The following is a 16,307-nucleotide window of genomic DNA, read 5'->3' on the forward strand; positions in this document are numbered from 1 at the left end:
TTTCATCAATGTTTTATAGTTTTCAGTGTTCAGGTCTTTAACCTTCTTAGTTAAATTTATTTCTAAGTATTTTGGTTTTTTGTAGCTCTTATAAATTGGATTGTTTTCTATTGGATTTCTTTAATGCATACACTAATATACATTACATACACTAATATACATTATTAGTGTATAGAAACACAACTGATTTTTCTTGTTGATTTTGTACCCTCAACTTTACTGAATTCATTAGTTTTTTTGTTTGTTTGTTTGTTTTGTTTTGAGACACAGTCTTGTTCTGTCACCCTGGCTAAAGTGCCATGGTGTCAGCCTAGCTCACAGCAACCTCAAATTCCTGGCTCAAGCAATCCTACTGCCTCAGTCTCCCAAGTAGCTGGGACTTTAGGCAAGAACCACCATGCCAGGCTAATTTAGTCTATTTTTAGTAGAGACTGGGTCTCACTCTTTCTCAGGATGGTCTGGACTCCTGACCTAAAGCAATCCTTGTGCCTCAATCTCTCAGAGCACTAGGATTACAAGTGTGTGCCAGCATGTCCAGGCGAACAATCTTTTTGATGTGCCATTCAATTTGGTTTGCTAATATTTTTTTGAGGATTTTTGCATGTTCATCAAGAATACTGGTCTATAATTTTCTTGTGTGTGTAGTGTACTTGTTTAGATTTGGTATCAGGAAAATGCTGGCCTTGTAAAATGAGTTTGGAAATATTCTCTCCTTTTCAAATATTTTAAAGTGTTGGAGAAATATTAGTATTAGTTCTTTAAAATTTTTTTTTCCATACATAATAACTGTACATATTTAGAATTTGTGAATGAAGCCATCAGATCCTGGGCTTTTATTTGATAATCAGAGACATTTTATCAATGATTCAGTCTTCTTACCCATTATGAGTCTGTTCAGATTTTCTATTTTGTCATAGTTCATTCTTGGTAAGTTGTATGTGTCCAGAAATTTATTCACTTCTAGGCTTTCCAATTTGTTAGGGTATAATTGTTTATAACGATCTATTATGATCCTTTGTATTTCTGTAGTATTGGTTGTAATGTCACCTCTTTTACTTTTTATTTTACTTATATGGGCCTTCTCTCTTTTTTCTTTGCCTTGCTAAAGATTTTTGTATGTGCGTGTTTATCTTTAAAAATAAAAAACTCTTTAGTTTTGCTCATCCTTTTTAATGTTTTTCTAGTCTCGATTTCATTTATTTCTGCCCTGATCTTTATTGTAATATTTCTTTATTCTACTGACTTTTAACTCACTTTGTTCTTGTTTTTCTATTTCCTTGAAATGTAATGTTTGGCTGTTTTTTTGAGACTATTTTTCTTTTTGATGTAGTGTTTATTGCTATAAACTTCCCTCTTAGAACTGCTTTCGTTGCATCCCATATGTTTTAGTATGTTATATGTCCATTTTTGTTTGTCTAAAGAGGTTTTAAAATCTCTCTTTAAATTTCTTCTTTTATACCTTGTTTGTTCAGTAGCATGTTATTTAATTTTCATGTATTTGTGAATTTTCTGAAATTCCTCTAGTTACTAATTTATAGTTTCATATTACTGTGATCAGAAAATATATTTGATATAGTTTCAATATTCTTAAATTTGTTGACTTGTTTTGTGGCCTAACATATAATCTATCCTGGAGATGTTCTTTCTGTGCTTTGGAGTAATGTGTATTCTGCAGCTCTTAGGTGGAATTTTCAGTATATGTCTGTTAGGTCCATTTGGTCTAGAGTGTAGGTTATGTTTGATGTTTCAGTATTAATTTTCTGCCTGGATGACGTGTCCATTGCTGAAAGTGAGTTTTTGAAGCCCTCTACTATTATTTTACTTTATAACAGTCTAACGCTCCCTTCAGATTTATTACAATTTGCTTTATATATTTAGGTGCTCCAATGTTGGGTGTATATATAAACAATTGTTGTATCCTCTTGGTGAACTGACCCTTTTATCATTATATAATGACCTTCTTTGTCTTTGGTAACAGTATTTTATTTAAAGTCTAATTTATCTGATGGAAGTTTAGCTACAGCTGTACTTTTTGGTTTCCATTTGCATGGAATATCTTTTTGTTGTTGTTTAAATCCCTTCACTTTCAGTTTCTATGTGTCCTTAAAGTGAAGTGAGTCTCGTGTAAGCAACATATATTAATAGTTGGGTCTTGTTTTATTTAATCCATTAAGTCACTGTATGTTTTTTGATTGGATAAATTAATTTGTTTACATTCAAGGTAATTATCGATAGGTAAGGACTTACCACAGCCATTTTATTCATTCTTTTCTGGCTATTTTATAGATCCTTTGTTTCTTTTTTCTCCCTTGCTGCTTTCCTTTGCGATTAGGTGATTTTCTTTAGTGGTATGCTTTGATTACTTACTTTTTATTTTTTGTATATCTACTATAGGTTTTGCTTTGTGGTTATCATGAGACTTACATAAGATATTGTATAGTTATAATAGGCTTTTCAAAGCTGAAAATAACTTAACTTTGATCATATAGAAAGATTCAACATTTTTATTCACCATTTTATGTTTTTCTGTGGTTTTATATTAATAAATTATTATAGTTATTTTTATTTTTAATAGTATTGTTTTTAATCTTCATAATAAAGGTATAAGTAATCTACACACCATCATTACAGTTTTAGATTTTTCTGAATTTGACTGTGTACTTACTTTTACCAGTTAGCTTTATACTTTCTTAAATTTTTGTGTTCTTAATTAGCATCCTTTTCTTTCAACTTGAAGAACTCCCTTTAGCATTTCTTGTAAGACAGCATTTCTTATAAGACAGTTCTGATGGTAATGAATTCACTCACCTCTTTCTTTTTCTTTTTTGGGTCTGGAAAAGTCTTTTTCACTCGTTTCTTTTTTTTTTTTTTAATTCAGCATATTATGGGGGTACAAATTTTAAGGTTTCAAATAATGCCCTTGCTTCCCCTCCCCCCACAAGTCTGACCTTCAAGCATGACCATTCCCCAGATGGTGCACGTCTCACTCATTATGTATGTATATACTCGCCCTCCCTATGCCCTCCCATCCACCCAATACCCAATTAATGTAGTTCCTATGTGTCCACTTAGGTGCTGCTCAGTTAATATCAGTTTGCTGGTGATTATATGTGGTGCTTGTTTTTCCATTCTTGGGATACTTCACTTAGTAGTATGGGTTCCAGCTCTATCCTGGAAAATACAAGATGTGCTATATCACCATTGTGTCTTAGAGCTGAATAGTACTACATGGTATACATTTACCACATTTTATTAATCCATTCATGAATTGATGAGCAGTTGGGTTGTATCCACAGCTTTGCAATTATGAATTGTGCTGCTATAAACATTTGAGTGCAGGTGTCTTTTTTGTAGAGTGTCATTGGATCTTTTGGGTAGATGCCCAGTAATGGGATTGCTGGATCAAACGGTAGATTCACTTGTATTGCTTTAAAGTATCTCCATATTGCTTTCCACAGAGGTTGGACTAGTTTGCAGTCCCACCAGCAGTGTTGGTGTGTTCCTATCTCTCCGCATCCATGCCTACATCTATTGTTTTGGGACGTTTTGATAAAGGCCATTCTTACTGGAAATAAGTGATATCTCACTGTAGTTTTGATTTGCATTTCCCTGATGATTAGAGATGTTGAGCATTTTTTTATATGTTTGTTAGCCATTATTCTGTCTTCTTTAGAAAAGTTTCTGTTCATGTCTTTTGCCCACTTTTTGATAGGGTTGTTTGATTTTTTCTTGCTGATTTTCGTGAGTTCTAAGTATATTCTAGTTATCAGCCCCTTGTCAGATGTGTAGGATGCAAAAGTTTTCTCCCATTCTGTAGGTTGTCTGTTTACTTTCATGACTATTTCTTTGGTTGTGCAGAAGTTTTAAATTTTAAAACAATGATATTTAAAATAGTATAAAAATAGTAAAGAGGCCAGACACCATGGCTCATGCCTATAATCCTAGCACATCTCAATCTTTCTTTTAAATTTCTCATTTTAGTCACTTATTGCTTTCCTAATTAACTTTGAATTATTTCTATGTATTTTTCTTAAGTTTGCTGAGCTTCCTTAAACAATTATTTTTGCATTCTTTGCTAAGAAGTACATAAATTTTCATTTCTTTAGGGTTGATTACTGGTGCTTTATTTTGTTCCTTTATAGTATTTATTACATTTTCTTGATTTTTCTTGATTCTTGTGCTGATATCTGTGCATTTGATGAAGTAGGCACTTATTCTAGTCTTTACAGGCTGCCTTTGTTTGGGAAAGTCCTTAACAAGTCAGGCTGTCCAAAGATCCAGGGTAGTCCACCTGGCATGCATCAAGGGTGGGCTTGTTGTTGGAGTCCTTCAGCAGGCTGCCTTGGTGCCTGGGTCAGCAAGTGCTATTTTTGGTGCCTGTATCCATGGTATGGACCCTGGGGCCTGCTTTCACTGGGGTGGACACATTGATTGAGTCCACAGGAATGGCCCTCAATGTTGGGTCCATGAGAGCAGGCCTGGAGCCCTTATTTGCTTAACCAGCTTGAAAAGTGTTTCACAGGGCTGATCCAGTGTTTGGGTAGGCCTGAAACCTGAGTTTTCAAAGGCTGGCCTGGTGCTGCAGTGGGCCTGCCAGCTGCATCAACTAGATTGGGCCTGGAGCCTGAGTCCAGGAGCTGGGGTGGGCCTCAAGTATAAATGCACAGAGGCTTGCCTAGACCCTGGGTCTGCAGAGATGGCCCTGCAGCTTCAGTCCATAGTGGCTGGCATAGCACTGGATTCTACTAGGGTTTGCCTGGACCCTGCATCTTCTGGAACAGGTGACCTGAATCCTGGGTTCACTAGAGTCTAGGTCCACTGGAACCAGCCTGGATCCCAGGAACCTGGTTCTTGGGCAAGCATAGAGACTGGGCTCTTGGGGGCCAGTATGGAGACTATAATTATGGATGCTGGCCTGGGACCTGGAGTCTGGGGGCTGACCCAGCATGGGTGCAGGCCTAGACTCGGGGTCTGCTGGACAATGGAACTGCAGGGGCTGGACCAGGGAGGTGGGGCTTCAGGGATTGACCTAGCACTGGACTGCCTAGAGCCTTTTTCTTCAAGTGTTGGCCCACTGCGTAAGGCCAGGGTGTCAACCTGGCTCTGAGCTGGTCTGGAACCTGAAATGGGTCTAAATCCTGGGCTACACAGACTGATCTGGCACTTGGTGGGCCTGTAAGCTATATTTGCAAGGAAGAGCCTGGAGGCTCAGCCCATGGGTGCCAGCCTGATGACTACAGCTGTGGGGGCTGGCCTGGCAGTTGGGCAGGCCTGGAGCCTGAGGGCATTCTGGAGCCTAGGTCTTCGAGATAGAGACTATCACCAGGGTGGGTCTGGAGGCTCCATCTGCAGATAGCAGCATGGAGTCTGTGGCTGTCAGGGCAAGCCCAGCACTGAGTTTTGCTGGGGTGGGCCTGGTGTGGGGCCTGGTGTGGGGCCTTGTGGTAGCTGAGGCAAACTACAGTGCTTACTTACTTCCTGCTCCTCACCCCACACGGAGAGGACCTCTTTCTACACTGTGCTCTCTGGGGGTGGGAGAAGAGTGATACAGGTAATGTAAAACTATCCTTTCTGCCTTCCTAATGCATCTTTTCTTATTTCTGTGCTATGCTCAGATGCTATAAGGTTTTGCCTAGTTTCCTTAGCTCTTGCAAAGGTGTTTTCATGTGTGGATAGTGTTTCAAATTTATGGTTCTGCAGGAGAAATTCCTGTTCCACCATCTTGTTGATGTCTGGCCCCTTGCCTTGGTTATTCTTGTATGAACATTTTTAAAGCAAAATTTAGAATTATCTCTTTTTATTATGAGTTAAATTAGAGAAGACTAACACCTTTATATTTTAATATCCAAGAATGGGAGTTTATGCTAATCTTCTCATGTGTCTCATAGAAGGTATTTTAACCTTTTCTTTTTTACATAGATCTTGTACATCTCCCTTTTTGGTATTTCATGCTTTCTAAATCTATTATAAACAAAGTCATGTTTCTTTTAATTTTTAACTAATAACTTATACAAAGGGAGGCACTACTGATCAATTTCAGGTGATTTTCTTGTATTTTCAAGAAGCGAATGATAACTTTGACTTCCGTTCTAATTTTTATACCTCCTGTTTTCATTGTCTTCTCTAACTGGAACACACTCTATATCATAGGAAAACCCCAAGCATAGACACCAGAGAAGAAGGGCCTAATACTACTTTTGCAGGATTACAGAAAGTAAAGAAATTTTAAAAAATTGTTATTGCCACAAAGTAAAGGAAACTCCAAATTCAGCATCTCTGAGACCAAATTACTAAGAAAAAAAAAAAAAGCCAACAGTAGAATTTGAGAACGTCACAGCAACATGAAGAGGGAAGGTAGGAAAGAGGTTATGAAGTGTTGTGTTAATAACATAACTGAGATGCAAGTATCAAAACGTGTTTTCACCTCTGGACAGCGATTTTGGTTAGGCTTCTCTCCTTAAACGTGTGTACTCCTGAGAGGGGCCAAACCAAATTTTCTATTTGCTTTGACATTTCTTCCTACAAGTTATTTTTATTTTGCCTTCTAGAGACTAATCAATTTGAAGACACTTAGGCAATATGAGCCATTTTTATAAGCATAATTAAAAATGTATATATTTAAGTTTTATAGCGTTCAGTTCATACCTTCATATTATATCGTATAAATCTATATGGATAAAATCTGCATAGTTTATAAACATTGATACAGCACGCTATATGAGCAAAATTACATAAAAAAATAATAGACCATACTGCTTGATAGAAGAAGTTATGGCATAACAGGGCTGAAACAGAGATAAAAGAGAAAAATAACAACAAAGCTCTTACGGAATCTTATTAAATGCACAGAGTTAAGCTCATTAAATGGATTATCTCATTTTTCTTTCCCAAAATTACACTTACATTATGAATGAGGAAGCTAGAACTCTGAGAAGTTAAATTGTCTAAGTGCACCTAGTTTAGAACTGGTTCTTGTTTTCAAAGCTAGCTCTGTATGGCTTTAAAACCCCAGCCCAGGTTCCATTGAGGCCTAAAGAGTGCACTTCCATTTATATGATATTTAAGAATCTGCAAACAAGAATTGTTTTAAAATAAAATTGATTTTAAAAATCCTACAGTTAATGGCAAGCTGCTCAAATATTACCTAAAATAGAATACTCAGTAAAGATGAAAGAACAAAAAACATAATTACAAGGAATGAGTAAAAAAAAAAAAATCTCAGGAATTTTCTACAGAGGCATATAAAGACATCCTATCTAAAAAGGAAAACCAACACCCAGTTAATATGTACATTAGAAACTAGCATATGTCATTATTTGAGTAAAACTTTCAATGATTATATAGATGGTTAGACTTTTTATTGACATAATTTATCACTAACTATACAGCCAAAGTTTCAGTGTAGGAAAAGTCCCTGCTTGTCTGTATCTTGGGTAGAAGTAAATAGATGATACTGCTTGGAAGAATATTACTTAGACCAGCACATTTCTCTGATTGTCAATGAGGCTGGGCTAGAAGTGAAGGCTATTACCTTCTAAGACACCTGCACAGTTCTGGGATAGTTGTTTCCAGAAGGTTAGGGACTCGCAGTCAATCAGGACGCCAGAGAGAAATGCGAGGATTTGGTGGTAAGACGGACTGTCCCTGCAAAGGCCTCCGTTGGGCCTGTGGCAGAGGTTCCCTTAAAAGGCAGAGCGGTTTAAAGAAATGACTGAGGAGCTTCACTGCCACTGTGACAAACAGTTCTAAACTGCTATATTGATTTCACATTTGACAAATGGACAGAATCCCTGACAGAACAGAATCACGTGTGGTGGAGTAAGTCAGTTGGGTTCTGGATTAGCCCTAGTCTTGACTTCATCACAGGTGCTTTCACAGGTTTAGTTCACAGACTGAGTGTCCAAAGTGGGGAAAAGAGCTGGACGACCTTCCTCGTCAAGGCTGAGCCATCGCATTTCACTCCCATCTTTAATCAGTTCCTAACACTCACCCACAGTTGCTATTTTGATTTTCCATAAAAGTCCCAGGCAATTATTCATGCAACCTAACATAACTGTGTGTTACAATCTCTCCCGCCGTCTCTCAAGGTCATGTGTTTGCCCACAGAGCTTAGGCATCAGCAGCTCAGCCACCGCACCGATGGCTTCCCTCCGTCTGGCGGGAACCTCCGCGTTCCCCGCGGCATCTTGCTGCAGAGGCTCCTTCCTCCTCGCACTAACTGCACTTGGCTCCGTAATATTAGACTGAAATCATTAATCTTAGTTTTCAGAGGGTTTTATTTTTAAAACTCAGACTCAATTGAAACAGAAAAAAAAGTAAAATAATCTTTGTGTAAATCATGCGCTGCTAATATAGCCCATTGACTAAATAACTCATGGGATACTTTTTTAAAAGATTTTTTTTTGCGGTAAAATATGTATCACAAAATATTTATCATTTTAGTCATTTTTAAGCATACTGTTCGGTGGCATCAAGTACATTCACGTTTTTGTACAGTCATCACCACCATCCATCTCCAGGTCTCTTTTCATCCTGCAACTGCGGCTCACAGGCTGTCTTTTGTAATAAATAACTCACAAAGTTGGCGACACATCATGCTGCCCTTCTGTTTGCAAGGAAGAAGGCCCAGGAGTGTTGGAAAGACCAGTTTGTAGGGGTGTCACTTGTGGCGCCCCCGGCTAGTACAGATCCAGCTCAAAGGAATTTTTAAAGCGTGGGCTGCCCCTCTGCTCAACTCTAAATCCAACTTTAGAAATGTTTCCCATTCAATTGCCACCACATTCTAGCAGGATTTTGTTGTTCCTCTTTCTACATTTTGCTTTGCAGACGGATTTTTTTATATACATATGCATATACACACATATTATATATAAATACACACATATATTACATTTTCTTTGTAGGTGGATCATATATGTGTGTACATATTGTGCACATATGTGTATATGTATATATGTGTATATACATGTGTATGTACATGCATATATGTATGTATATATGTACGTATATGTATATATGTGTGTGTGTACAGGACTAAAACTGAAAATGCTTCATAAGGACAAATGTATCACAAGTTTCTCATTCCTTTGCTATTATATAAATGGGTTTAGGAAATAAGGTGAAAAAGAGCCCTATCACCTTTGGGAGACTCTGTTTTTTTATCTTTTTGGAAATTGTAACCCTTGGAAAATATTGTGCAAAGATTAAGTGTGGAAGCATTGGAAAGCACAGCATGAGTGTGGTGTGCAGAGAGCTCTTCATAAATGGTACATGGTATTAGCTGCAAGGTTAGCCACAATACTTCTTTTTTCTTCTTGCTTCCTAGTCAGGAAGAGCGCATTTGCTTCAAGGGAAGAGAATGTCCTACCCTCCGGAGTGTTCTGTGTGTGCAGTGGATCTGCTAGCATGTTGTTTGCCTTACAAGGACAATTTGCTTGACTTGACGTTGGATGAAGGGAAGCTGCAGGTGCAGATGTGGAGATACAGAGGGAAACAAGCAGTGATTCGAGTAACCCAATACCCATGACGAAGCCAGAGGCAGAAGGAAGGCCAGTGACCGCTGGGTATCCGCTAGTCACTCTGAGTCCAGTGGGGGCAGCTTTCTGAGCAGACATTGCACCTGCTGTGGGAAAGCAGGACAGGATACGTCCCTCAGACCTGCTCTTCCTCTGACACACTGTGTCGAAGCCTATCGCTGGCACGTGGCTTGGTGGCTACACAGCCGCGCCATCAGCCTCTCTTCTCCCTGAGACCAACCTACTGTGTGCCCGGCACGTGACACACACTCATTTGAATTATTGCAGAATGACCACCAGCACTGAAAAAGAACATTTCTGTCGCTACCCAGTGCTAAGTGGCGAGTCTGCGACTGTCCCGCTCTCTCTCAGCAGGCGCAGAGTCGGCCCAGACAGCGGCTGCCTCTGGGCTCAGTGGCATCGGCTGACCCCACCTTCCTTCGGCAGCTCCCAGGAGCTCCCCTCACATTCGCTCCAACCAGGCCAGAAACCAAAGAAGAAAATGAGAGGAAAACACACGCAGGCCACGGAAGATCTACTGATGTACTTTGTCTACCTTGCCCAAAGTAACACATTACAGTTAGTAGAGTTTTTTTTTTTTTCTTTTTTAGCTCTCCCAGTTTGGATGGTTATACATTTTGGATCTCCAATTCTAAACTTGGAAAGATATTTACTGAGGAGGTTAATATTTGAAATATATAGCAGAGGAAAAGAAAACTTTCTTCTTATGCTAGAACCACTTTTAAAAACCTTAATGTAACTTAAACAAATAAATATTTCCATATAATAATAACTTTTACCATAAGATGACATTATTTATGGATTTTATGTGTATCCACAAGAAGAATGATGATAAAAATAACTGGCATTCAGAAATATTTAAGCTGAATTTCAATATAGATTAAAGGCAATTCTTATGCAATAAATACTTATAAAAAGATAAAGACTGGTAATATAAGTATTGAATTATAGCAAAATGCGTGCTATTTGCCAGAAAGTTTTAAAATGATAAACAAACCAATTCCCACAGTATTATTCAGAGAACAATTTTGTTCTTTACATAAAATCATTCTAGTGGGGAGAGACACACAGAAAATAAACACAATTCCGTACATGGTAACAGGAAATAATGAGTCCCAGGAGGAAACCAAAACACAGAAAGAGACAGGGCTCAGGGTAGATGGGGTGGGCAGGGGACGTGGGAGAGGTGTGTGTGTGTGCGCACGCGCTTTGCGGTGTTGTCTGGAACAATTCCACAAGGAAGAGATAATTTATCTGAAAAGAGCACTGAGGAGGTTATGTATGCTATCTAAATCATCTAGGGGAAAATCTCAGAGGGACTGAACAGCTAGTACAAAAGACAGACTTCACTTGACATTTTAAAAGAGCAGTGGAAGGGCAACTTAGCACAAAGTACTGTGAAGCCAGAGATAAGCAGAGAATACAGTCAATGTTGTTTCTTTGTCTCTAACTAAGATAAGTTCTTTATGGAAAATGACTACATCACATGGCACATAGAATATGTGGTTATTTAGAGCAAGAATTAAAGAAAATAAAATCCCACAGAATGTGTAATCGGGAGCCTATTACCAAGGTGGATGCAGGGGGACCAAGTACGAGGCCGTGGAAATGGTCCAGGTGAAAGTGAAGGTCAGCTGGGCCTGGGCTGCAGGGTAATGACGGAAGTGACGAAAACTTGTCAGACTCTACGCATAAATTGAAGCTACGTCTGCCATGGTATGCCTGAAGGTTACAGGCGGACAGGCTGTGCTGCGGGGCTGGTGTGGGGTGTGAGGATCGGGAGTCACCGATGACTCCCATGCACGCTGGCTCAAGCAGCCGCTGAATGCTGTGGCACTTACTGAGACGTAGGCTTCCAGGCGAGAGGGGTCTGGTGATGGGGAAGGTGTGGAAATAAAGAATTTGGCTTTGGACGTGCTAATTTTCTTGTCTGATTGACGTGGAAAAGGAAGCAGAGAGTCCGATGTTCAGAGGAGAGCTCCGAGCTGCATCAGAGCTTAAGAGTTATCTCAATATATCTAATTCCAGCCTGGAGAATATTTCATAATGAATTAAAGAGTTATATATTTCCTTACAGATTTGGGTCTCGATTCTCTCAAAAACAAGTAAAAAGTACATATGAGAGAAGATGGGTCCTCAGTGATTGCTAATCTGGTACTTTGTTCAGTACAATGCTATCATATAACCCCTGTGCATGAGCCCTGGACATTTTCCAAGCGCTGGTAGGCTGGATTTCCACACATCTGTTCTCTCCTTCCTGATCCTAAACATTTGTTCTTACTAGACCCTGTGGTTTCTTAGGCTATTCCTACTACTGCTACAGGGGAAAGAAAGTATGTGGTTTTCCCAGAAAATTCTCTTTTATCTGACCTCTTCTCTTATGTTGTTTATTCTTTTGACTTTGTTTGAATAATGGGACCTTTTAAAATGATGTAGCAGATGAGGATATTTACTATTCACATCAAGTAAGTATGTGTCCTGAAATGCACTTTTTAAAATGAAAATACAATACATAGTGAAGCTTGTTCTATTATGAGGAAAAGACTCATATATTCTTGTTTAAGTGACATGATTTCTCTCATTTGAACATAGCTTTTATTACTCTGAAGATTTCATAAGCCTGGCATTTATTTCTAGTTTTCTTGACTGTTTCACAACACAAACCAGTCCAGCCCTTGAAGCAGTCAATTGAATCATATAGTTAGTAAGAATATGGATTAAGATATTAATCTATTCAGATAATCAAATGTTAGAGATTGATATGACAGGTATGCAATCCCTTATCTAAAGCTTGGTACCAGATTTGTTTCGGATTCAGATTTTTTTTCAGATTTTAGAAAGGTCATACTGTGCATACAAATATTAGTGACTAGGTGGTAATCACATGCATTACTCTTTCTGCAGTAAAACACATGGATATTCACATTAAGCAGGGTAAATAAAGAATGCAAATAGCTCCAAAGTCAGTATATTCAGATTTTGCTGCAAAATGAATTTAGGTCTGCTTGGGTTTTTCCACTTTAATAACTTTGCTTTTGGAATTAGGAATTGCAGATAAGCAAGTATGGATCTTTAATAATAGAAAACATTAACATGGATAATGGATAAACCCAGACAAAAAAAATACAAAAGTCATTAAAAAAAGAGAATAAGGAGAACATCCAGAAAACATATAAGACCGAAGAATGAATTTTTAATATGTCCTTCTTAACATAAAAGCAAAAGAAACAGACTCTTAGGAGAGGGCCGGAAATGTGTTGTTCCCCTAGTGAAGGAAGGTTAATACCATGAACCTGAGGCAGGGATGCAGCTATAGTCGGAATTTGTGCTAAGCTGATAATAAGCTTGTAAAAATTTCTAATTTTCTTTAATCAAGAGTGTTAATATTTAGGCATCAAAGGTAAATCACTTTAAGTTAACTCATTTTAACTTCATCTATTCATACCTAAAATTAACATCTATGTAAAAGGCAGAAGCTCTAATAAGACGTGTAATTATTATCAAAACATTGGCACCCCCCCCTTTAAGTAAATGATAAATATAAGACAATCAATTAGTGAATGCTATTTCTGGGGGAAAAAAGCTTTGGTAGGAAAAATACTAGACAGAAGGGACATATCTCGTGAAAAATATGCTCATTATAACTCAGCTCGTGTTTTCCAACAGTATATTACTAGACTCTACCATACTTATTTCCTTATTTGATGAAAGAAAGAAAGAAAGACAGAATGGAAAAAAGGCCCCTAATATACTGATGTAGCAGTTCAAGAAACTCAAATATCTGCATAGATATTGTATAATCCAAACTAGATATCCTCCTTCTGTGCAATTTTACAGTTTTCATCAAATTCTTCATATTCACTCCATCGCAGTCTGAACAGTGATCTCCCATCTCCCTGGTTTCTGTATATCTCATCCCCTACCCATGTTCACATTACTTATGCTTTCTGGAGTGTCTTCCTCAATTCTTTTCCACAATGGACATCATGATGCTTCCTCCAAGGCCTGTCCAAGCTCTACTTCACTCTCAAGTCTCCTTCGGTCTCATCGTTGAACACTCATGACAATCACCTCTGCTTTGTTTTGGGTTCTATTTCGTCAGCAGCATTACCCTTTTGTTCACCATGCAAAATTCTGTACAGCTAGTCACAGAGTAGGAAACAAATCCATTAAGTGGTGACTATTTGCCAGTCACAGTGTGGAGGACGAAGGATATGCAAAGACAATCCCTACCCTCCAAACCTTTCAGCTTGACATGGTGGAAGGGCCAGTCCTGAACCCTCACAGCATCAAGGAACAAAGTAACATTTCCTGACGTCCTAGCTCTAGAAGTCACAGTTAAGCTTTAGAGATTGTATTAGTTTTCCAGAGCTGCCATAACAAAGTGCTAAAAACTAGGTAGCTAAAGTTCTGGAGGCCAGAAGTCCCAAATCAAGGTGTCCCCAGGGCCATGCTGACGCTGAAGGCACCAGGGAAGGGGCTGTTCTGCGCTGTCACTTGGCTTCTGGTGTCTCGGCTGTCCCTGGGCTTGTAGATGTATTATCCAATCTCCCTCTTCACAGGGCATTCTCCCTCTGAGTCTTCACATCATTTCTGTCTGCATGCATTTGTCTCTGGGACCAAATGTCCCTTTTTATGAGGACATCAGTCATATTAGATTAGGGCCAACCCTACTGACCTCATTGTAACTTGATTACTTCTGAAAATAACTTATTTCCAAATAAGGTCACATTCTAAGGTATTGGGGGTTAGGACTTCAACATCTCTTTTTTAGGAAACTACAATTCAATCCATAACAGTGATGAAGCATGAAAGACACAGCGACATTTAGAGGAAGCTCACGCTGACAGAGAGGAAACCACTCAATCCAGCGAAGCTTAGTGAGCTCCTACAGGTGATCAGACTGTGGGAGTTGACACTTGTTAATTTTACTGTTTGGAATTAATCATAACCTTATTCTTTACACTAATTTCCCCTAGGCACATAACCTTTTAAAGCAAGCCAGAAAAGGCAGATGGCATTGCCTTGGCTGTGGCTTTCCTCTGAACCGCTTAACTGTGACACAAATGCTCAGGGTCCCTCCACCATGTATGCACTCGTGGGGAGGAGGAAACAGGGTCAGCTTACAAATGCTACTCGGGGTTTGTAAGATTCCTCTTTTACAGAATGTCTTCAGTAGGGAAAGTCTCCAGGACAAAACATGATGAATCAATGCAAAGCACGATTTGAAGCAGATATGCGTTTCTTCCAAACATTATGTAATAGCTATATTTTTAATAAGTTAAGTACTTTTACAGTATTCACAAGTGTTAAACAAAAAGTGATTCCCCCCACAGAGGCATTGATATGTCACCAGAAATAGAAATGATGTCACCGCTATAAGGCTATTTAAAGATCCCAGAGACTCACAGAGACCCATAGCCTATGAATTACTAAATGTGGCTCCGTACAAAAGGCCACATCATTCTTCAAGCTCGAAGCCTGTGTTTCTGCACTTGTCATACATAGAGAATTTGCTCATTTATTAAAATGTAAAATTTCAGTGTCTTTCAGGAATATCAGATTAAATTAGGTACAATAAAAGAATGAATTTAATCTGCTAATGTAAAATAACGCAGAGGCAATGCTAAATTATTTTACAAAGCAAATCAAGAGAAAATAAATTATATGTGATTTGTATTATTCTTAAACTTCCACACTACTTAGGATTGTCTTTCAATGTTTTCAGTAAAACACTGTGTTTCCCCGAAAATAAGATGTACCCATAAAATAAGCCCTAGCAGGATTTCTAAGCATTTGCGCAATAGAAGCCCAACCCCGAAAATAAGCCCTAGTGACGGGCGTGGCTACGCAGCGCATCTGCACAACCCATGCATTTCGTCAAGGAGCAGTAAAGAAGATGAGCGGCCCTTCCCATCTGCCCCATCGTGACAGCTACTATCCCAGAGGTGACCAGAAAGGTGCGGGCAGCCCCACCAACAAGGTCAGCTCCCCCTGTCAGGTCCCGGCCATCCTGTGCGTGCTGCAAGCTGAGGCTTTGAGGGGAAAATAACACATCCCCTGAAAATAAGCCCTAGGGTGTCTTCTTGAGGAAAAATAAATATAAGGCCCTGTCTTATTTTCAGGAAACACGTTAGGTATCTTACTTTAACTTAGACAATTCTTTTGAAGTTATTCTTAAGATTCTGTTTCTTTAATAGGTTTGCAGTAACACGTAGCAATTATTATTATTAGAAGACATACCCAGATGCTTTCTTCTTGTCGATACTGCTTCCAGTTCCTCCCGCTGTCACTGAACATCAGCAGGTAGCTGGTCACCCAGTCAGAGCTCCCATATCCACCTTGAGTGGCCACAGCAGTGACCTCCATTCTCTCTCCAAGGTCAATTTGCAGCCATTGGTATTTATTTGACACAAGTGGGGTCCAGCCACCAGCTCCTTTTTTGAAACAGAAATGGTAGAAAAATGGTAAAGAGGAGGAAATTATTTAACATAGCTGTTACTGAAGTAGAAAACTACATGATCATAACTATTTATTAATTTAAGAGAATCACAGATTTACAATAGGGAAAAAAACAGATGAATTATGTGTGAACAGACAGACCCTAAATTGTTTTCACATTTAGCTAGATGATCATCTGACATTCTGCAGTGCAGGTGTCCCACTGAGTGCAGAAAGTGTATGGTGTGGCCAATTCAGCACTCCTGTCACTTTTCCGAACTAGTGTATTTAATAGCTTGTGTGCAAGATTTTCTCTTTGCCAAACACAAG

At 38.8% G+C, this 16,307-nt stretch overlaps 1 protein-coding gene across 1 annotated transcript in view; it reads right to left on the reverse strand.

The window, feature by feature from the left end:
* Positions 1-16,307, reverse strand: part of LOC105881341 (contactin-associated protein-like 3) — a 201,165-nt gene that overhangs the window by 146,270 nt on the left and 38,588 nt on the right. The window contains exon 3 of the mRNA XM_020289234.2: positions 15,780-15,973. Within this exon, the coding sequence (XP_020144823.2) occupies positions 15,780-15,973 (194 nt within the window). The remainder of the gene's footprint in view (positions 1-15,779; positions 15,974-16,307) is intronic.

This window comes from Microcebus murinus, chromosome 12, assembly GCF_040939455.1.
Source record: "Microcebus murinus isolate Inina chromosome 12, M.murinus_Inina_mat1.0, whole genome shotgun sequence".
NCBI lineage: Eukaryota > Metazoa > Chordata > Mammalia > Primates > Cheirogaleidae > Microcebus > Microcebus murinus.